Raw genomic sequence first — 21,197 nt, forward strand, 5'->3', positions numbered from 1 at the left:
ATCAAAGCGTCGCAAAACCGCTGCAGCTTAAAACAACTACTTTGCTGTGTGGTGGTTTTTACGAGTGTTCTCCACACAAACACACTCATAAAACAGCTCTTCTGTTATCAAACACTTTATTAATAAAGTCCCTCTATCGCACACTCAAAGCAAAACTAGGCGTTTCATTTTAATCTGCATCATAGCTGATGCTTTAACTGTTTAAGAATTCTTCTTGTTTTTATACCAAAATGTGTCAAATGTGACACTCATTATTTTTTATTTCTTAAAATGAATTGGCCCAAAAAGGCCCTTTAACCCCTCGAGGTACAAACTGAGCACGTCACAAACAGGCCATTGTTCATCTGCAGTTTCCTGCTTCCAGGCGACGGATAGTTTTGATTCATTTCTTCAAGGCAGAAATCCACTTTCTCGCTCTTTGTTTCTTCCACTCGCAGCCATCTCCACGGCAACCGAGGAAACGGCCCTCGCCTACAGAGGCCCCCGCGAGAGGCGATGGAAAGTCCAGAAATATTTTTTTACAGTAAAAGGTCATTTAACTCCAAAGAACTCGGCCCTTCGTCGAACAGACCGCGGCGCCACCAGCAGGCCGAGACGAGTCATCGCAGTCTCATTACATCCAGCTGCTGCTGCTGCTGCTTCTGTGTCACTGGCTGTTGCTGTTCAGCAGCTGTCTGGGAAGCTTCCTGCGGTCCTTTCCGGCGTTCCTCTTCCTCTTCTTGCTCAGGAAGTTCTCCAGCTTGCCGCTCTTCTTGAGCTCCTGGAATTTCTCGGCCAGCTGCAGCTTCTTCTTCTCAGCTGGAAGGGAGCGACACAGAAGAGTTCAAACTTGTTTAAAGAGGTACAACTATGCTTAAACAATAAAAGAAGTTTCACATCTGGACTATTTTATAAAACCTTTTCAGCAGGGAGTCTTAAATTGATATTATTTTCTCCTTCTGCCTCGATTGTCTGACTTTTTGTTTGTATTAACTGTATCTATGTACTTTATAACTCACATGATTGACAGGATATTAAAATACATCCTGTTTTTTAAAGCATCAGATGTTACAACATCTCGTATTAATTACATTGTAGGATTGCAATTTGTGAATCATTTCATACTGATTAAGCTTTAATTTAATTTAATTGAAAAGTAAATTCCTCAGAATTCTGGGAGATGTTTTCACTCTTAAAACCCAAATATATTGAATTTTATGTTTTTCCATTCATAGAATCACTCCAAACATCGAGTGTATCATGCATTCTGCCTAATGCGGCTCGTGGTGCTGAGGATGAGGAGCAGCGTGGACCCGTCCTTACAGTTCTTGAGGAAGTACGGCCGCTCGCCCTGATTGGCTCGCTCTCTCTGCTCCCTCTTGAACCGCAGCTCTCTCTCTCTCTGCTGCTCTCGGCTCTGCCTCGCTCGCTCCTGGTTGTCCTGCAGGGGGGGGGGGGGAGAGACACACAAGCATTCAGCGTCGACCCGGACCTGTGTCAAGTGTCTAGTAGATGATGGATCTACGGGTTCTGTCACTCACCATCCTCTTCAGGAGGAACTGCAGTTTCTCCTTGTTCTCGCTGTTCTTGGACTTCTTCAGCTTCTTCGCGATGATCTGCAGGAGAAACGCCGCGGTCACCCTTCAGAGGACACGGGACGCTCCGTGTTGAACATCCGGAGCTAAAAAAAGACCAGAAGGCCCCTCACCTCTCTCTCTCGGAGCTTGATGTCGTTGATGAATTTAAACGTCTTCTCAAAAATCTCCGGTTTGTATTCTCCCGACAGGTCGTCAAATCGGGGATCTCTCTGCGTCTGGACAAAAAAAAACACAGGAAGAGGATTATCATCAGTGCAGAGATTTCCCCCCCCCCTACCCAGCCCCCCTTAAAAAGTCATGTTTTCTACATGGCGCCAGATCAGAATAGATGTAATTTAAGTTGTTTCTGTTTTTCTATTAACAACCTCATCAGTGTTGTTATCATCTCATTTAACACACACTCACACACACACACACACACACACACACACACACACACACAATCTGTTTCCTCCACTCACCGGCTTCTTGACGGAGACGACCTGACGGAGGAAGGGAGCCCGCCTCTTGGATGAAATCTCCATCGGCCTGCGGACACAAACACGGGTGAGCGCTGTGGAGCCGCGTGGCGTGGGGGGGGCGGCGCCTAGAAGGGCCGCGCCTGCTCACCTGTTCTTGTTCAGCCGTTTCTGTCTGGCGGCCCCTCGGCTCTTGCTGCCGCCGCCGCCGCCGTACGCCAGCTCGTTGTAAACTTTGGTCCCCACTCTGCTCTGCAGCTTCATGACGTCCTCGAAGGACATGTTGGAGAGTTCTGGGGGCGGGTCAGAGAAGCACGCGATAATCATTTCCACCTGAAATTCCGTTGCATTGAGACGTGTAAATATATTTTCAAACTACTTCTGCAGATGGTGAGACGGAGAAGATGTTTCTATCAACCTCACGGATCAACGGAGTAAGATGAACTAAAGATCAAACTCACCTTTCTTAATGTCGTCCGCCGTCCGGATCTCACCGCTACCGCCGGCGTCCCCCGGATCGCCGTCCGCGCCGTCCTCTGAGGCCTCGCTGTCCTCGTCGCCGCTGTCCTCGTCGTCCTCCTCCCCATCTGCTTCGCCGCTGTTAGATGGTCCCTCGTCGCCATCTGGTCCCTCCTCACCTCCTTCCTCCTCCTCCTCCTCGGTGCCGCCATCAGACCCCTCTTTGTCCTCGTCACAGACATCTGGCTCCGCCCCCTCAGCTCCTCGTCCTCTTCCAGTGAGCAGAGCGTAGTTCCTCTCTGCGTCGGAGTCTTCTTCATCATCGCTGCTGCTGCTGCTCGGCGCCACGTTCTTCTTCTTCTTTGACACGGTCATCTCTCGCTGCTGCTGCTTCTCTTTCCCCTTCATGGCGGCTTCAGGGGAAGATTTAAAGGGTTAGAACCACGTATTTCCCTTTAGAAATACTTCTAATCTACTAAGAAGCAGAGGTAGATATATATATTTTTAAATATTTGATTAACTGAAGAATAAAATGCTCCTTCCTGTTTTGTTGCTACAAACAGAACAATTTTATAGAATTTCATTCAAGTTAAAATCATAAAGCATTATTGTAGCAGTGATATTTTTAGTAAAACATTGAATGGGTTTGAGAGAAAGCGTCATCCCTCCCTCTTTACAGTTTAACTACATGTTCTAGTAAAGCATGTAACGTTAAATGTACAATTATAAACCTGTGGATATAAATATTGTTTTTTTAATCATTTGGGAATTATTTTTTGGGATACTTTTCCCCAATTTGTTTGAACAAATGTCATTGCACGAGCGATTTGGTAATATTTATAAATATTATCCTCAGCAAATTCTACAAAAAGGAAGATTAGGCGCCATCTTGGATTTTTTTACAAATAAATAAAGACCTTCGTGGCTCCTGCAGAGCGAACTTAATGCTCTGTTACCGCGTTATAATCCACAATCCCGGTTTAGCTAAATGTAAGCACATAACCCGTTATGTTTAATACACGTGCTGCTTAAATGACGTTAAGCTAAACCGACCCGTGGATGTAATAAAGCAGTTTGTTAGAGGCTAATCTTTAGCTAATTAGCTCGGTCTCACGCGCCTTGTTCACTCGCATTAAGCGGCTTCAACTCGGTTCCCGTTTAAAGGACCGCCGTATTCATCTGATTTATAGACGGCGACGATGTTACGGAACCGGAGACCCGAACAACTAACGTTAACGTAAATAACAGTTTTATTGACATTCTACAAAAGACCAGTGACGTCAGTCACGAGGCCTCACGTCTCTGCACTGGTTGGGATTAAGAAATTAGGTTTATTTACCCGCTTATTGAGTTATTCAACGTAAAGTCCTGTTGTGTTGAGCTCTGTTATCCACGTGTGTTACGAGTTTCACTCCAGGAAGATGGAAGGAGCATTTCCGGTTTCAAAATAAGAGTTTTACTATATTGTTCGGCGCTTTTAACCAGCAAAAGTGATGACTTTTTTATCCAGGCATTGTTTTTACTACGATATTTTGTCTGGTGTTTTATTGTTCTGCTTCTAGTTGTCTATTATTTCTACCCCAGACATTTTCTTGCACTTAATTTGAAGGCAAAAGTACTAACTTCCTGTGCAGTGCTCCCCTCCTGCTGATCAGATACCGATCGCCACATTCAATAACAATTTGTTTCAAAACCTTCACTAAAGGTCTATCCATGATATTTTATCTATATACTGTGTTTGTATTCTTACTAATATATATATATATATTTTCCCCACACTGCATGTTTTTATTTATGCAATGTGGCTAATTAGTTTTTTATATGGTCGGTGAAATGTGTGAAAATATATATTCACATATTTGACGTGGTGAAAGGCTGATGTTTATTCTCATCCACGAAATTAATTTTAAGAACAAACGTGCTGACATATCCTGGAGTTACAAGTGTGTCTTTACTGAGCACCATGCAATGAAACCAGTTCGATGAACAAAGTGAAGTAAAAAAAATACATAACTGGCGTTAAAAATGTTGTGAAAAGGTAGAAGAAAATAAGTGGAAGTAAACATGCACCCAAGCTTACCAGTGTCGTTAAAAAGATTACTCGATATCTTTAACTATTCACGGCGTTTATTTTGAAGGGCTTCTAACCATTATTCCGGTTCTAATGTGATAAATTGACGGATCTCGTCACTGCCATCGCCTGGCAACGGGAATAAACTCCTCCTCGTTTCTCCCGGTGTGTAAAACATTCTGCACGTTCGACATAATAATAATAATAATTTAATCAGATCCTAAAAACACATCCGGTCATTTTGATCCTCGTGGCTATTTAGGAACTCCGCGGAATAGTGGAGGACGGGGACAAAGAAGTGCTCCACCTGTCCTCCGTCACCAGCTGGTGGCTCTGTTTCCAACAGCGACGTCTGCTGGCAGATCTAAAATAATGTGTGTGTGTGTGTGGGGGGGGGGGGGGGCAGCTTGGGTGTATGTTTACTTCCACTTATTTTCTTCTACCTTTTCACAACATTTTTAACGCCAGTTATGTATTTTTTTTACTTCACTTTGTTCATCTAACTGGTTTCATTGCATGGTGCTCAGTAAAGACACACTTGTAACTCCAGGATATGTCAGCACGTTTGTTCTTAAAATTAATTTCGTGGATGAGAATAAACATCAGCCTTTCACCACGTCAAATTAAACAAAACTGCATAACTTGGAAACACCAAAACAAACATATTTTCAGACAAGCTGGAAATCTGAAGGCCTTTCTTTATTATTTTAGTTTTTTAATGAGATATGGTTTAGGATGCATCCATGATTTTAAAATAGTTGAGTGTCATTGCCTACTTAAAAAGTTACATTTTGTGCCACATTAACTTCCAGTCCACCCCAGTTCGGAGGCACATGTGTTACTTTTTACCCCCATACATTTAGAAACCATTAAAAAGTTGTGTATCGTATCCACTTAGTCTAAACTACCAACTGAGCCATGAACCATTAATAACCGGGACCCTCCTGTATAACGAGTAGTTTTATTTTTGTGTATTTGAATGCTAATACTAATATTCCAGGGTCCTGTAATGTGCAAGAACATGGTCTTTTATTGTGAAGACTCGTCCCGGAAGTGTGGTCCCGCCGCGTCTGCGTGCGGCCGGTGTGCGTTAATTGAACAGCTTCGGTCCAAACCCCGCAGACGGGTCGTGGATGCTGAGCAGAGCGCTTTGTTCTCCGCCCCCCCCCCCGTCACGGAGACGACTCTACTCCACGCCGCGCGTGTGCGCGTGTGCGTGCGTGCGTGTTTTTTTAAATCTTTTTTTTTTCTTCCGCCGCCTCCTGCACAAAATCTGCAAAAAAAAAGCCCGCATCGTCTCATTTGTATTCCTTCCTCCCAGCAGAGGGCTCGGAATTAAAGGCCCGCCGGGTCCCTGCAACAGGTCGACGAGGAGCCGGTGCACGTAGAGGCGCTCGCGGAGGAGCGTGATGTGAATGAGGCGGACGGAGGAGACGCACGGACCGCAGAGGAGGAGGAGGAGGAGGGGGAGGAGAAGGAGGAGGCGTTAATGGTTTCGGCTGCAGTCCGCGTGCCAACATGATGCCGGTGAGTATCCGCGTGCTTTCTCATCGGTGAACATCTCCGTAGGAACTTTGATCCTCGTCAAGGGGCAGCAACCCGCAGTTTAATTATTATTTCCTTTATTTTACAAGCCTTCAAAATGACTGTTTGGGTGAAATGTTGGAGAGAGCGGTTTTCTCACTCATAATGTTTATTTAAAAGGTTTATTCCATCACATCTAGAACAGAATGATATTCTTCACATAATGGTGTCAACATCGGGTCCTCAAAGAGTTGAGTGCAGCTGCCCTTTAGAGCACGAACACCACGTGAGTTGCATTTGAATTGTTTTCATTTGGCCCCGAAAGGACTGAAGGTCACAAAATCATCTTTCTACGAGAAAGATAATTAAAGAGGGGGTTCTCGTCCCCTCAGAGTCCCGGGCAGCTTGAATGTGTGTGTTTCTTTTCATTTACATTGTGACAAGGGAAACAAACCTGTTAAAGAGAACGATACAATGAGAGAGAATCGAATAAATGAAACACAGGAGGAACCGTCAACACGTGACCAAATGTACCTGCTTTTAATGACAGCATTTAAAAAAAAACACCGGTTGAGGCACTACTTTAATAACAAAGTAATACCGAAAAACGAGATCAGAATTCCAACAATAGAAAGCACCGCTGTAGCGCCATTGTCTTCATTCTGTACAGAGGTATTCCCCAGGTTTAAAGGGGGGGGGGGGAGTTTGACCTTCTCATCCACGCCGCAGTGCTGCTGAATCTTCCGTTTTCGTACATTCTGGCTCTTTGGATTTGTTCCCTGTTGATGAATCGAGCGTGAAAGGAAGGAGCAGAACAGGCCTCCTGCTCACTGCTCACCTTGTGAGCCGCTCAGGTGTACAAACCCCACGCCTCCGTCAGGACGTCTTTCACTGCTTCCTGCTGCTGGTAAACCATTAAAAACAGAAAGCTATGGAACTATTTTCAGCGGTGGAGGTATCTACATGTGGTGTGTGGAGGACACCTCCTACGGTTCTGGGTTTTTATGCTCTATTTTGGGGTTGTGGTGTTATGTGTTGTATTGTGGTATTGGTGGTGTTATGGATGGGATTGTGGTGGTATGGGTGTGGTTGTTGTGTTATGAAAGGGTTAGTGTTGGGATTGTGGTATTGGTGGTGTTATGGATGGGGTTATGATGGGGTTATTGGTGTTGTTGTGTAGTGTTATGGATGGGGTTGTGGTGGTATGGGTGTGGTTGTTGTGTTATGACAGGGTTAGTGTTGTGATTGTGGTATTGGTGGTGTTATGGATGGGGTTATGATGGGGTTATTGGTGTTGTTGTGTAGTGTTATGGATGGGGTTGTGTTGGCATGGGTGGTGTTGTAGTGTTATGATGGGGTTATTGGCGGGGTTGTGGTGTTATGGGTGCTCCTCTGGTATTGGTGGTGTTCTGGATGGGATTGTGGTGGTATGGGTGTGGTTGTTGTGTTATGACAGGGTTAGTGTTGTGATTGTGGTATTGGTGGTGTTATGGATGGGGTTATGATGGGGTTATTGGTGTTGTTGTGTAGTGTTATGGATGGGGTTGTGTTGGCATGGGTGGTGTTGTAGTGTTATGATGGGGTTATTGGCGGGGTTGTGGTGTTATGGGTGCTCCTCTGGTATTGGTGGTGTTCTGGATGGGATTGTGGTGGTATGGGTGATGTTGTGTTATGACAGGGTTAGTGTTGGGATTGTGGTATTGGTGGTGTTATGGATGGGGTTATTGGTGGGGTTGTGTTATTGGTGGTGTTATGGATGGGGTTATGATGGGGTTACTGGTGGGGTTGTGGTGTTACGGACGGCCAGTGACATGTGACATAGTGACGCAGTGGGCCCTTGTCACGTGTCATCTTGAACTTTGACCCCCCTCTCTCTCAAATATCCACCGAGGATCGTGGGCCAGAAGAGTTCATTCAGGCACAGCAGCACTCGGCCTCCATGTGACAGGAAGTGGTTTCCTCTCCCCCCTCGCCGTGTTTCAGGGATGAACACGTGACGAGCCGGAGGAGGAAGCTCGGACTGAGCAAACAAGCGGGGCGAACTTCCTCTTCATTGTTACGCCGTTCAGCGGCGTGTGACTCTGAGCTCCGACCGACACAAGAAGGACTCGTCCCCCGGTCTAGAGGTGACGGTGCAGATGGTGCAGGAGACACCCCCCCCCCCCCCTCCCTCGCTGTTTCCTCCGGCCCTTCCTTTGAAACGCGTCACGCAGGCAGGGCCGAGCGCGGCTCCCCTCGCTGCTTAGTAACTGTCGCCGCGGTGACCAGAGACACACACAGGGGGGAGGGGGGGGGGGGGGGGGGGGGGGGGGTCGTGTGTCAGTAACCGATGAGGAACCGTCGAAGTTCCTCATGGCGTGAGGGTCTCAGCGCTCCGCCCCCCCCCCCCCCCCCCCGGGAGGTTCCGTTCTCTCTTTTCTTTGTGCTCACGTTGTTGTTGTTGTTGTTGGTTTGCACGCTGACGACGAGGATGATGAGAATGATGATGATGAGGAAGAAGAAGAAGAAGTTACGGTCATTTAGCAGTAAGCCTCATTTAAACTTAACAAAGCCAAAGCAACGATAAAGCACCTTAAATCCCCTTTAAGTCGCTCGACTGCTCCTTTTGTCCGTGTTCATTTGGTTGAGCTTTGGAAAAGTGAACCAGGTTGATGTTTATCTTCTCTGAAATGTTACCGGATAAAATAATATTCCACACATGTGTTACTGGGCTGACTTTAGGGAATGGTGGTTTACAATTAAAAAGCTAAATAAAGTAAAGTACTTGTGACATTCAAAGGATACACATATTATTAAAGCGTACCATGTGACCAATGGGAGCATCACTTGGTACAAGGTCTGTTTCCCTGGTTCAGAGATCTACACTGATGTCCATTGATTGGTGTTGTTGCTACCGGAGTGTCATCAAATTGGATTAATTACTGGATGGGGGGGTGGGGGGGGGGGGTCCTGTTCATCCTATTCTGCTGACAGGGTCCGACTGCAGCTTTAATCTCGTCATGTCACAACAACGTTTCTCCCCGTCACTGTGACTTGGGGGGGGCGGTGGACGGTGGACAAGGGGGGGTCGATTCGGTTAATTGATTTATTCAGAGATCTGCTCCCTAACCCGCCGCGACAAGCCAAACAATTCATTAGTGGCTAATTAGTGACCCCGAAGTAGGTGCCAGTGGTGGCGGTGTGCGGTTTGAATGTCGCGGCAGCCAATCAGAGAGCGCTTCAGAGCTCAGTGGAAGCGTCCTGTGTGGATGTTGTTGACTGCTGGTCCTGAACAGCAGGCGGGCCGCGTGTGCGTGCGTGCGTGTGCGTGTGTGCGCGTGTTTGTCATTAATCCAATAGCGGCGCGTCACGTGACGCGGTCGGCCATATGGCTCCAGCCGTCCACGCCGCCTACAAAACATTTGGGACGTGACTGTGCAGCTGCCGTCGCCTTTTCCTCAAGCAGGAAGCAGCCATAGATAGATAGATATAGATAATTATTTATATTAAATATTCCGTTATAATGCGACTTTGTTTGGTGACTATTATTTAATATTAAATAAATAGTTATTTTGTTAAAATAAGATAATCCATTAAAAAGCAAATTGAGTTGTTGTTGAGTTGTTGTTGTTTTAGCTCAATTACTCAGTTTGAGTAAATGATACAAAGTAACTGAAACCATCAAATAAAAGAATCAAAATCTAAAGAGCTCATGGAGACAAACGCTGGTCAGTGAAGTGACGTGAAGTGATGACTCGTCTTAACGTCTTAATTCTTAACAGAATGTCCCCCTAACGAGCGGCTGGCGTGGACACGCGGCGGCCCGTCCTCGTTGTTTGACGCGTGTCAGACACGGAGACGCCTCGCAGCGGAGGGTTGTTGTGGGTCGGCTGGTGGTATTAAGCTGCTTGATGCTGCGCTAATTCCCGGCTGGATTAAGAGCCGCATCCTGAGGACTTTAATGAGGCCTCAGACGGACAGACAGAGACAGACAGAGAGACCGAGAGACAGACAGACAGACAGACAGACAGACAGACAGACAGACAGACAGACAGACAGAGACAGACAGAGAGACCGAGAGACAGACAGACAGACAGACAGACAGACAGACAGACAGACAGACAGACAGACAGAGACAGACAGAGACAGACAGAGAGAGACAGACAGAGACAGACAGAGAGACAGACAGAGACAGACAGAGAGACAGACAGACAGACAGACAGACAGACAGACAGACAGACAGACAGAGAGAGACAGACAGACAGAGAAACAACATTAGGAGTAAACATTGATCATGACATTCATTTGAAACCTTTGGTCACGTTTCACTTTGACGTCTCTCCTCTCCTTAAAACCTCGTATCTCCAGATGTGTTGATGTGTTTGTGGTAAAATGAAGGAGGAAATGTCCCTTTTTTTTGTGATAGATAAAATCTTTTGGATCAGCTGGAAAACAGGACCAACAAGGATCTTATAGAATATGATGCATTGATGGAGATTAAACTAAACAGGATATACAAGATTTAAAAAACATCCACAGCAAAACACACACACATTCATCCAGGAGCACCAGATACTTGACTGCACAGTTAGTACTTTACGCTTCACACTTTATGAACATTTTACGGATTATACTTACATCATTTTACTAAAGTGAGCTTTTCAACGCGGAACTTTGACTTCTAGTGTGATTGTAAAGTAGTAAAGGATCAACATTCCACTTGGTATGAACATGTTAATGTTAGCTCACTTTAGTCGCTTTACACCACCCCCCCTTGTGTTGTCCTCCTGAGGGACCCCCCCCCCGCCCCCCCGACTAGTCCCTGGTCGACCTGAGTCTCCGTGACCCACTTCCTCCCGAATGAGGAGAGCAGTGCTCCACATTTCCATCCGAGCTGCATGTAGGTCGACTGGACCACTGCTTCATCCGTGTACTTTACTCTCCTCCACTGGGGAGGGAATCTCCCATGAGTGTGGACGACCCCCCCCGTCCCCCGGTGCAGCAGCTCACAGTCCGCCACGCTGGGAGCTTCTCAGTTTGAGGCCAAGTTCCTCAAACAAACACCAACTCAGCGTTTTGGGCAGTTTAAGCCCAGATTCACACCTTTTCTCAGAAGTACAGATCAGCCCCCGTGCATCCTCGTTGTCACACATGGGGGGGGGGGACGCCGTGGAATCTCCTTCAGGCTCCTTCCCAAATCCCTTCAGGGCTGCTCTATTTCTACCAATAGCATTCATAACATTTAATTTAATTACTTGTCATGAATTCATGTGTTAAATCCCAAATGCTTCCTTTCCTCCGACTGCTCGTATTTATTTCATCTGTAAAAGGAAGGTTTTCAGTTTTTATTAGATTTTTTCTCTACAATAAAGGTAGTTATTACCTTTTTATGTACCGATGGAGAACCTGAGAAGGAGCTTTTATCCGTGAGCTTCTGCTCATCTGCGTGTTCAGAGGAGGTCAAAGAAGGTTCCTCGTTTCTCACGTCAGTGGAACGAGGCGAGGTGGGTGGGTGAGGGGGGGGGGGGGGGGGGGGCTGAATGCCCTCCTCCACATACACACACCTCTGAGCACGGCGAGTCTTGGCACCACCCGCCCAGCGCGAGGCGAAGCTTGAAGCGCTGCCTCGGCGCCCGTCGGCGGCGGTTGGCGCCCTGCGGGAGGCGTTCTGGCTCGGCGCCGACAGCAGGTACCCTGCTGCAGTAACAGATGGCCCGCTGCATACATAGAGTTACGTCTATGTATATATATAAATGTCTATTATTGTCCCGAATAGCACAGGAAGCTGGTAGGTTGAGCGCGTCACATGTCACATGTCACATGTCACACTGGTTTATTCATCAACACAATCTGTTAAAGGATTATTTCCCAGTTCAGATGCTCCGTTCCCTCCAGAGAAACCTGCTCCAGCGTCTCTCATAATCTTTGCTGACAGGAAGTGACCTATCGGGGGGGAGGGGGGGGCGGGAGACAATCCAACCCTAAGTGTTGGTGCTGTGTTTTCTAGATGTTCCTCACCGTGTACCTCAGCAACAACGACCAGCACTTCAGCGAGGTTCCCATCATGCCGGAGACGCTGTGCAGAGACGTGGTGGAGCTCTGCAAGGAGCCCGGCGAGGCCGACTGCTACCTGGCCGAGGCGTGGAGAGGCTCAGGTGAGGCCCCCCCCCCCCGCACGCTCATCACGACCCATTTCCTCTCCTCCCACCTTCCTGTTGGAATGAGCCTCCTCTGACTCTAAACCCCTCAGAACACGTCGTGGGAGAAGGGGAGCGGATGGTGGAGGTGTTGCAGCGGTGGGGGCAGCAGGGGGGGGAGGTTCGCTACCTCCTGCGTCACCAGAGGGCTCCGGCAAGAGAGTCGGGTGAGAGAAACACACACACACACACACCTGCCTCTGATTGGTCGGTGGAGAGATAGGGAGGGGCGGTTCCTCACGGATGGCTGTTTGGCGTTCTGTTTGGCGAGGAGCCGAGTCGACGCGCGCAGTGGCAAACGCACGCTCATTGTAACCGAGGGAATCTCCCTCCAAGCAGACAATCAGATTACCGAGTGTAAATACTCTAACCGAACATCTGCCTTCAGCCGAGGATTGACAGTAATCCAGCTGTGTTTGTTTTGAAGCGGGGTGTTCTGTACGCTGAAGTGTAATCAGCTCAGGACTCGGTGCAGCTGCTGGGTCTCTTTCCTCTCTGCATTGTGGTCACAAACAAAAACAAAGGAATCCCCTCTTGGGTCTTTTCCTGTGCGGATCGACCCGGTCGGAGCGCTTTCCTGCGTCGGGTCGCTGTTGACCCGCGTGTCCAGAGCGCTGCAGAAGGGAAGGGGAAGGCTGTTTGTTGGGGACTGCTTCCCGGCGGCGGGTTTAGTCACAGCCGCCGGATTTCTTCTTTCCAGAAGAGCTGGATGTGAAAAATAAAACCAGTGACAAACAATATATCAACGTGTCATCAGCCTGATGATGATCGTTAACACACGCTGATGGGGGATGGCATCAGTTGCGCTTGCATCTGTTCCTGAACCAGAAGCACTTCAGCGCTAACCCTGTTTTCATATGCAGGTGGATCCAGAGCCGCAGATCACATGACAAGGAGGAACCAGGCGAAAGCTTCTGTGGAGAGATGCCTGGAGAACGGGGTGAGACGCCTTCACGCAGAGTCGGACGAGGGCGCCAGCTTCCCCGCGTCCCTTTCAGGGGCGTTTTTAGCCTAGCTTAGCACAAGGACTGGAAGCAGGGGGGAACTGTTAGCCCATCTTAGCACAAGGACTGGAAGCAGGGGGAACTGTTAGCCTAGCTTAGCACAAGGACCGGAAGCAGGGGGAACTGTTAGCCTAGCTTAGCACAAGGACTGGAAGCAGAGGGGAACTGTTAGCCTAGCTTAGCACAAGGACTGGAAGCAGGGGGGAACAGTTAGCCTAGCTTAGCACAAGGACTGGAAGCAGGGGGGAACTGTTAGCCTAGCTTAGCACAAGGACCGGAAGCAGGGGGGAACGGTTAGCGTAGCTTAGCACAAGGACTGGAAGCAGGGGGGAACTGTTAGCCTAGCTTAGCACAAGGACCGGAAGCAGGGGGGAACTGTTAGCGTAGCTTAGCACAAGGACCGGAAGCAGGGGGGAACTGTTAGCCTAGCTTAGCACAAGGACTGGAAGCAGGGGGGAACTGTTAGCCTAGCTTAGCACAAGGACCGGAAGCAGGGGGGAACGGTTAGCGTAGCTTAGCACAAGGACTGGAAGCAGGGGGGAACTGTTAGCCTAGCTTAGCACAAGGACCGGAAGCAGGGGGGAACGGTTAGCCTAGCTTAGCACAAGGACTGGAAGCAGGGGGGAACAGTTAGCCTAGCTTAGCACAAGGACTGGAAGCAGGGGGGAACTGTTAGCCTAGCTTAGCACAAGGACCGGAAGCAGGGGGGAACGGTTAGCGTAGCTTAGCACAAGGACTGGAAGCAGGGGGGAACTGTTAGCCTAGCTTAGCACAAGGACCGGAAGCAGGGGGGAACTGTTAGCGTAGCTTAGCACAAGGACCGGAAGCAGGGGGGAACTGTTAGCCTAGCTTAGCACAAGGACTGGAAGCAGGGGGGAACTGTTAGCCTAGCTTAGCACAAGGACCGGAAGCAGGGGGGAACGGTTAGCGTAGCTTAGCACAAGGACTGGAAGCAGGGGGGAACTGTTAGCCTAGCTTAGCACAAGGACCGGAAGCAGGGGGGAACGGTTAGCGTAGCTTAGCACAAGGACTGGAAGCAGGGGGGAACTGTTAGCCTAGCTTAGCACAAGGACCGGAAGCAGGGGGGAACTGTTAGCGTAGCTTAGCACAAGGACCGGAAGCAGGGGGGAACTGTTAGCCTAGCTTAGCACAATGAATGGAAGCAGGGGGGAACTGTTAGCCTCCATCAAAAGAGAGGCTGAATCCAAAAGTTGTGTTTTGCTGTCAAAGCTTCTCTGAAAGTTGGATCACATCCATATGAAGGTGAACTGACTCTGTGTGTGTGTGTGTGTGTGTTTGTGTATGTGTGTGTGTGTGTGCTTGTGCGCGCTGCAGGTCTCGGATCCTCGTCTGGACGTGACGCTGAGCGACCTGCAGGACCTGGCGACCCGACAGCAGCAGCAGATCAACGCGCAGCAGCAGCTGCTGGCCTCCAAGGTAACGGTGGCCAATCGCTGCTGACGTCACTGATGACATCACTGCCCCAAAATGAGCCTTCAAATGGAGCTGCTACTGGCTTCTGTTGTTCCTGCTACTAGAGCTGTCGCTATCGTATGACCACACCTTTTGTATCCAAAAATAAAATGTAATGCCACCGTCTGCTGGAATAACCAAAATACATGCAAACCCTGAGCCTCACTTCCTGCCATCGCTTTGGAGTCTTTTCTAGTGCGGGATCGTCTTCCACTTGTTTAAAAAAAAACATCCGGTTGTGAAGGTGAATGTTTTTTTAATCTAAATGAATTCTTTAGCACATTTGGATTGAAACAAAACAACCTTAATTTTTTTCATCCTTTTCAGCAGCCTCAAGTGGCCATGAGGGGAACTGCAGTTTTTGGCCCTTGTAATGTTCATCCTGTTATTATGTCAGAAATCTAAATTTTCCCGGGAGTAAACACCCAGTGACACCAAGAGATATAAATCAAATATAACATTTCTCAAATGAGCGAAGACTCGGCGCCTTCCTGCCTCCGATGTGTCGGGTGTGTGGAGGGGACCAAGTAGGAGATCTTCTTCTCTTGGTCAGTGAAGGAACTGAAACCGTGTGTGTTTTTTGTTCTGCAGGAGCAGCGTCTGCGCTTCCTGAAGCTGCAGGACCAGCGGCAGCAGGAGCCGTCGGAGGAGGAGCGTCTGCAGCAGCTCAGGGAGAACGCGCACAACCAGGAGGCCAAGCTGAGACGGGTCCGGGCCCTCAGGGGCCAGGTGGAGCAGAAACGACTCAGCAACAGCAAGCTAGGTCGGTAGGATGGCAGGGGTCCGGGGGGGGGGGTAGTTAACCGCGGGATACCTTTCCACTCCACCGATCCTCACACACAGACATGAGTGCAAATATCTGCTTTCAGTGGAGGAGATCGAGCAGATGACCGGTCTGTTCCAGCAGAAGCAGCGAGAGCTGCTGGTCGCCGTGTCCAGGGTGGAGGAGCTGAGCGACCAGCTGGAGGAGCTGAGGAGCAACAGACTGGAGGCTCCTCTTCCTCCTCCTCCTCCGCCCCTCCATCTTCAACACAACACCTCCTCCGCGGCTGAGCTGGAGCGCCTGTACAAGGAGCTGCAGGTGAGAACCTCTTAGACAATGATTTTATCGACTGGAATAGTCCATGAAAAGGTCAAGTTCAGCTAGAAACCAATTAAGCTAGTTTGAGCTCAGCAGGGAGGCTACGCTAACGAGCTAACGCGCTAACGCGCTAACGCGAGACTGTGCAGTAGTAGCGTCGTTTGACCGCGCTGCGTCTCTCCGCCGCGGCAGTTGAGGAACAAGCAGAACCAGGACCAGAGCAGCCGGCTGCAGCAGCAGAGGGACAGCCTGAGCAAGAGGAACCTGGAGGTGGCCTCCATGGACCGGCGGCTCGTGGAGCTCCGCCAGCGGCTCTGGAAGAAGAAGGCGGCGCTGCAGCAGAAGGAGAACCCGCCGGTCAGTGCACACGCCGCCGCTTTCCTCCGTCTGCGGACGTTTCACTCGGCTTACAGTCAAATACCAAAATGGCTCCCCCCCCCAGGCGGCCCCAGACGGAGTGGCCCCCCAGCCCGGCGCGGGCTCCCGGGTGGCGGCGGTGGGGCCCTACATCCAGTCGTCGCCCACCACGAGCTCCCAGGGGCCTCCGGTGCCGGCTCGCCACGAGGTCCTGGTGAAGCCGGCGTACCCGGACGGCACCGCCACGCTGCCGATGCCCGACTCGTCCCCGAAGCCGCCTCCCAGACCCGTGAAACCCGCCTCAGGTAACGCGCCCGGGGGGAGAGGGGGGGGGGGGGGGGGGCATTTGGACCAGCGTGGACCTACAGTGTGTTTCTCTCCTTGAAGGTTTTTCCTCATCAAAAACAAGCAAAATCTCCGACTGGAGCGGCCCGTTTCCTGAGTCCGGGGGCGGTTGCAGCAACGCCTCCACCCTGCCTCGCATGTCCGGCCTCGGCCGCCACTGCTCAGGTAAACATGAAGGTTTGGTTCTTCATCTGTGGCTGCACGACATCACTGTTCATCAACTTCCTGTCTGAGAGATTTAATGTGATCATCGCGCCCCCCCCCCCTTCTGTTTTGCAGACGGCAAGACAGATAAGAAGGCCCTCTCCGGGTCCGACATCCCGCCCCCTGTCCCTTCACGGACCAATCACACCACTGAGAACCTGCCCAGGGACAATCAGGTATCAAACACGTTTGTTTACGAGGAGAAAAGAGGGAGGAGCCTCGTGAACCAGCAGCAGAATCCTGTCCTTTCAAATTAAAAGCTTTTAATGATGCCACCCTCGTCACATCTGGAAGTCAGATGAATGCTTCCTGTCCACTTCCTGAATACTTTATTAGATTATAATGTATTTAATTTCTCTATTAATTTGTTCCTCTTCAGGCTTCCGGTAAAGGTCCCAAGATGATGGCGGCGCCGCCTCCGGTCCCCAGTAAGCCCAAATCCGGCCCGCCGACCTTCTCCAAGCCGCCCTACAGCACCGGGACCTTCCCCGGGAAGGTGCGGCCCGTCGGGGGCCACCTCAAGGCCCCGGGGGCCCTCTCCAGCCACTGCCACACCCTCCCTCTGCCCAGCAAGCAGGAGAGTCCGCCGGCCGCCGCCGTGCGGCCGTACACCCCCGAGCTCTCGGAGGCCCCCCCCGCCGCCGCCGCCGTGCTGCAGAAGCCTCAGCGGGTGGCGGCGTCGTCCATCTACTCCATGTACACGCAGCAGGGGAAGGGCTACGTGGGCCAGGGCACGCTGCCCCGCAGCCAGCCCAGAGGTGATGCACGCTGCATGCAGCACATACTGCGTGTTATATTTGGATTTGTGATTGTTGCGTAATGCATTGACGGACGCATCGTGTCTCCCTCCCAGTGTACGGGAAACCAGTGCTCCCGGCCAGCGGGGGCCCGCAGGGCGCCGCCTCGGACGCCGGCGGCCCCGGGTCTTGCGCGTCAGACGGCGGCGAGGCTGACCCCGGTTGCCGGGGCAACGGCGAAGGCGTCGGGGCAGAGGCGGCGGAGCGAGGCAACCCGCGCCCCCTGAGCCCCACCAAGCTCCTCCCCTTCCTGTCCAACCCCCACAGGAACCCCAGCGACGCCGACCTGGAGGCCCTGCGGCGCCGGCTGCACCACGCGCCGCGGCCCCTGAAGAAACGCAGCTCCATCACGGAGCCCGAGGGCCCGGCGGGTCCCAACATCCAGAAGCTGCTCTACCAGAAAACCACGCTGGCTGCCATGGAAACCATCCCCATGGAAACCGTCCCCGCGGAGACGCTCAGCCCGGCGAGGGCGGCGTGCGCCCAGCCTCGCGAGGACGCGGGCACCGGCGGTGCGGATGTGATGTTCCGAGCCGGTGACCGCCCGCCGATGGCCAAGGCCCCGCCCCCTCTGCCCCCCCGCGCACCCGTCCCTGACCCCGCCCCATGCCGCTCGCTGCCCCCCCCTCTGGAGGTCAGGGAGGAGGAGGAGGTTTGTCCGCCCGCCTCGGGCCGCCTGGACTATTTCGCCGACGAGTTCCCGCCCTACCCGCCCCCACCTTACCCCACCTGTGAGGAGGCGGAGCAGGGCGAGGACTCGCCCAACCTGCAGCCGCCGGAGGTCACGGGCCAGGTGGCGGTGCCCCCGGTGAGTGTTACACCAGCAACGGTTAAAAGGGGGAGGGGGGGGGACTCACGCCTTCTGACTGGTACTTTAAAGCGTCACTCACCCATATGATGAAACCCCCCCCCCTGTCCCCCCCTCAGGGTAAGAGGTCGATCCTCCGGAAGGCCGACTCGGAGCGGATCGACCGCAGCATCCGGGTCAAGTTCAACCCTCTGGCCCTGCTGCTGGACTCGTCTCTGGAGGGCGAGTACGACCTCGTCCAGAGGGTCATCTACGACGTGAGTCACCCCCCCCCCATCCCCTCCCCCCCCTCTCCCCCCCGTACAGTTTGCCTGATGAAGTGCTTACAACAGCACATACGATGTGACGATATGTCATCTTTAGATAAAGGTTCTGTTTAGGTTCTGATGAACTTGTGTCCACGCGTCCGTCCCGCAGGTGGACGACCCGAGCTCGCCCAACGACGAGGGCATCACGGCGCTGCACAACGCCGTCTGCGCCGGCCACACGGAGATCGTCAAGTTTCTGGTGCAGTTCGGGGTCAACGCCAACGCCGCCGACAGCGACGGCTGGTGAGTCGACGGCCCGATCGAGCTGGGAACGTCTTTTCGATTTGGGAGTTTGACTCGGGGCGTCTGGGACGGAGCCCTTTTCAAACCGCTCTCTCCCTCCTCACCTCCAGGACGCCGCTCCACTGCGCCGCCTCCTGCAACAACGTCCAGGTCTGCAAGTTCCTGGTGGAGTCGGGGGCGGCGGTGTTCGCCACCACGTACAGCGACATGCAGACGGCCGCCGACAAGTGTGAGGAGATGGAGGACGGCTTCGCCCAGTGCTCCCAGTTCCTCTACGGTACGCCGACGGAACGCCGCCGCACTCACAGGGGGCGCAGTGAGGAGGGTGGTTGCTCCTCTGAGGGGATTTTGTTCTTCAGGGAGGTTTCGTGGGGCCTTGTGAGGATCCTGCGACGTGGTACAGGGGTCCACATCAAATGAGCGTGTGTGTGTGTGTGTGTGTGTGTGTGTGTGTGTGTGTGTGTGTGCGAGCAGGCGTCCAGGAGAAGATGGGCGTGATGAACCGCGGCGTGGTCTACGCGCTGTGGGACTACGAGCCGCAGCGGGACGACGAGCTCGGCTTCAGCGAGGGCGACTGCATGACGGTGCTGCGGCGCGACGACGAGGCGGAGACGGAGTGGTGGTGGGCCAGATGTGCCGACAGCGAGGGCTACATCCCCCGCAACCTGCTGGGGGTGAGCTGGTCTTTGATGCTCTGAGACTGAGGCTTTTTTTGTCTAAACTTCCTGCTTCTCTCTCCGTTTTTAATCAGCTCTCAAAGCTGCGCTAAGATGTTCGGGTGTTCTAATGTCACCTCGACGTGTTTTCAATGATAAACGCTTTTTTTTATTTCCCAGCTGTATCTGAGGATCAAGCCGCGGCAGAGGAGCCTGGCTTAAGGCCGGTAACCCCCCCCACCCCCACCCCCCCGGACTCCAGCAGGAGAGACGTTTCACCGCTGTTGGACCTGTTTGGTTTTCCGACCTCAGCACAAAGAATGTCCTCGAGCAGCTCCTTGTCGTTGCCGGGGCGACGGGGGGAGAAAGGATGCTTCATCGGATCAATCAGTCCGGTTTCTTACTTCCTTTGAGAGCCTCCGACAGAAAGGCCACAAACTAAATGTGACTCTTGCTTCATGCTGTAATTCTTTTTTCTTTTTTAATGTATTTTATTTTTATTTAAGAGAATTGCTACAGTTGGCATAAAGACAGAAAAGACAAAGTCCCACAGTTCGCTTGGTTTAGTCTCTCATGGAATCAAAAAAGTTATTTAAGAAATCTTTTACTTTGAAAGGGTGTTGACCCCAAAATCCACAAGTTTTCTTTCCTACTTACAAGATAATAACTAAAGTGTTTGATTTGTAGCCAATGTGCTCGACTGTCACAGTTTACTCTGAATACTTTGATTCTACTCGATGGATCTATTTGTTCTTGAAAAGCACTTCTTTCAGAGCACGAGGCGGTTTGGATCTGTTTCTTTATTGTTCTTATAAAGGTTTAAAAAGTCCCTGTTCTGCTTCAGCACAGAGTTTGTGTCATGTTTTTTAAAAGATAAAGAGAATCTCCAGCATCAAATGTTACTAACCTTTCATCCGTCTTTTTTTGTTGAGGACTTAAATACAAACTCCTCAAAATGTTCTTAGTATTTTTTTTATAAATTTGACATTTTCCAATATGAGCCTGATCAGTTCAAATTGACTCCAAAGACTCCAAAGAGGAGGCAAGTCGTGTCTTTTTATTATTTTTCTTATTGATCCAATTTCCACCTTCTTCTTGTCTTTGTGCTAAGCTAAGCTAAGCTAAGATAAGCTAAGCTACTTCCTGGACCTCCCTCTCGGTTCCACAGATAAACAAACTGATTTCTTCATCTTTCACTGACAAAGACTGAGAACAACACAATTATCTTTCTTTAAAAAAATAATAAAAACAGTTCAAACTAATCACAGCGTCTCTCCTCAATTCCGCATTTGAATGTTATAAAATGACAGCTTCAGTCTTGTTGCTTCCACGGTTTATTTAGTTAGAGGGACTCCGCAGCATCACATGCAGGACCAGGATACAAAGAGCGGCTTGGAAAAAAGTACATTCGATATCGAGAGGAAAGAAAATCAGACACAGAAACCGGTTCAAACACGTCATGTATCACTTCACACTTTAAACGAGGAGAGTCTTTGTTGTTGTTGTTCCTCTTGCCGGACAAAGAGCATGCAGGTCACGTTTAGCTGCAACACAGCGAACCAACAGCCAGAGCAAAGATAGAAAGTGTTCCAGTGTCCCTCCTTGGTCCAGTGCAGATGTTTCATGTCGAGGCTTCAGAAGCAGCTGCAGCTCAGC

At 50.8% G+C, this 21,197-nt stretch overlaps 2 protein-coding genes across 5 annotated transcripts; one reads left to right on the top strand and one right to left on the bottom strand.

The window, feature by feature from the left end:
- Positions 1–77: 77 nt before the first annotated feature.
- rrp36 (ribosomal RNA processing 36) lies at positions 78–3,952 on the bottom strand. The gene is made up of 8 exons (XM_037472113.2): positions 3,834–3,952; positions 2,497–2,907; positions 2,187–2,328; positions 2,039–2,105; positions 1,688–1,792; positions 1,521–1,595; positions 1,303–1,420; positions 78–798 (listed from the first exon to the last, which is right to left on the bottom strand). The coding sequence occupies exons 2-8, from the start codon at positions 2,900–2,902 to the stop codon at positions 647–649; spliced, it is 1,065 nt and encodes a 354-aa protein (XP_037328010.2). The 5' UTR covers positions 2,903–2,907; positions 3,834–3,952; the 3' UTR covers positions 78–646.
- On the top strand, positions 2,913–20,803 carry LOC119217870 (apoptosis-stimulating of p53 protein 2-like). Of its 4 annotated transcripts, none has more exons than XM_037471871.2 (19): positions 2,913–2,982; positions 5,887–6,092; positions 12,076–12,223; positions 12,319–12,432; positions 13,129–13,205; positions 14,605–14,706; positions 15,334–15,505; positions 15,612–15,823; positions 16,016–16,180; positions 16,266–16,485; positions 16,568–16,690; positions 16,805–16,905; positions 17,109–17,487; positions 17,583–18,334; positions 18,454–18,591; positions 18,752–18,885; positions 18,996–19,162; positions 19,360–19,559; positions 19,722–20,803. In XM_037471871.2, the coding sequence occupies exons 2-19, from the start codon at positions 6,084–6,086 to the stop codon at positions 19,761–19,763; spliced, it is 3,255 nt and encodes a 1,084-aa protein (XP_037327768.2). In that variant the 5' UTR covers positions 2,913–2,982; positions 5,887–6,083; the 3' UTR covers positions 19,764–20,803. The 4 variants fall into 4 exon arrangements, with proteins under 4 accessions (XP_037327768.2, XP_037327769.2, XP_062420437.1 ...); XM_037471872.2 differs by having other exon boundaries at positions 2,926–2,982; positions 5,890–6,092; XM_062564453.1 differs by lacking the exon at positions 2,913–2,982 and adding an exon at positions 5,693–5,789 and having other exon boundaries at positions 5,890–6,092.
- The last annotated feature ends 394 nt before the right edge of the window (positions 20,804–21,197 follow it).

Source organism: Pungitius pungitius, chromosome 9 (assembly GCF_949316345.1).
Source record: "Pungitius pungitius chromosome 9, fPunPun2.1, whole genome shotgun sequence".
Lineage (NCBI taxonomy): Eukaryota > Metazoa > Chordata > Actinopteri > Perciformes > Gasterosteidae > Pungitius > Pungitius pungitius.

Excerpts from the sequence above, each read along its gene's own strand:
- LOC119217870 (XM_037471871.2), top strand. Across the intron at positions 15,824-16,015 it reads GCCTGTACAAGGAGCTGCAG|TTGAGGAACAAGCAGAACCA; the intron begins GTGAGAACCTCT and ends CCGCCGCGGCAG. Across the intron at positions 18,886-18,995 it reads GCCGCCGACAGCGACGGCTG|GACGCCGCTCCACTGCGCCG; the intron begins GTGAGTCGACGG and ends CCTCACCTCCAG.
- rrp36 (XM_037472113.2), bottom strand. The coding sequence starts at position 2,902 with ATGAAGGGGAAAGAGAAGCAGCAGCAGCGAGAGATGACCGTGTCAAAG. Across the intron at positions 2,106-2,186 it reads AAACGGCTGAACAAGAACAG|GCCGATGGAGATTTCATCCA; the intron begins GTGAGCAGGCGC and ends TTGTGTCCGCAG. Across the intron at positions 1,596-1,687 it reads TCAAGCTCCGAGAGAGAGAG|ATCATCGCGAAGAAGCTGAA; the intron begins GTGAGGGGCCTT and ends TTTCTCCTGCAG.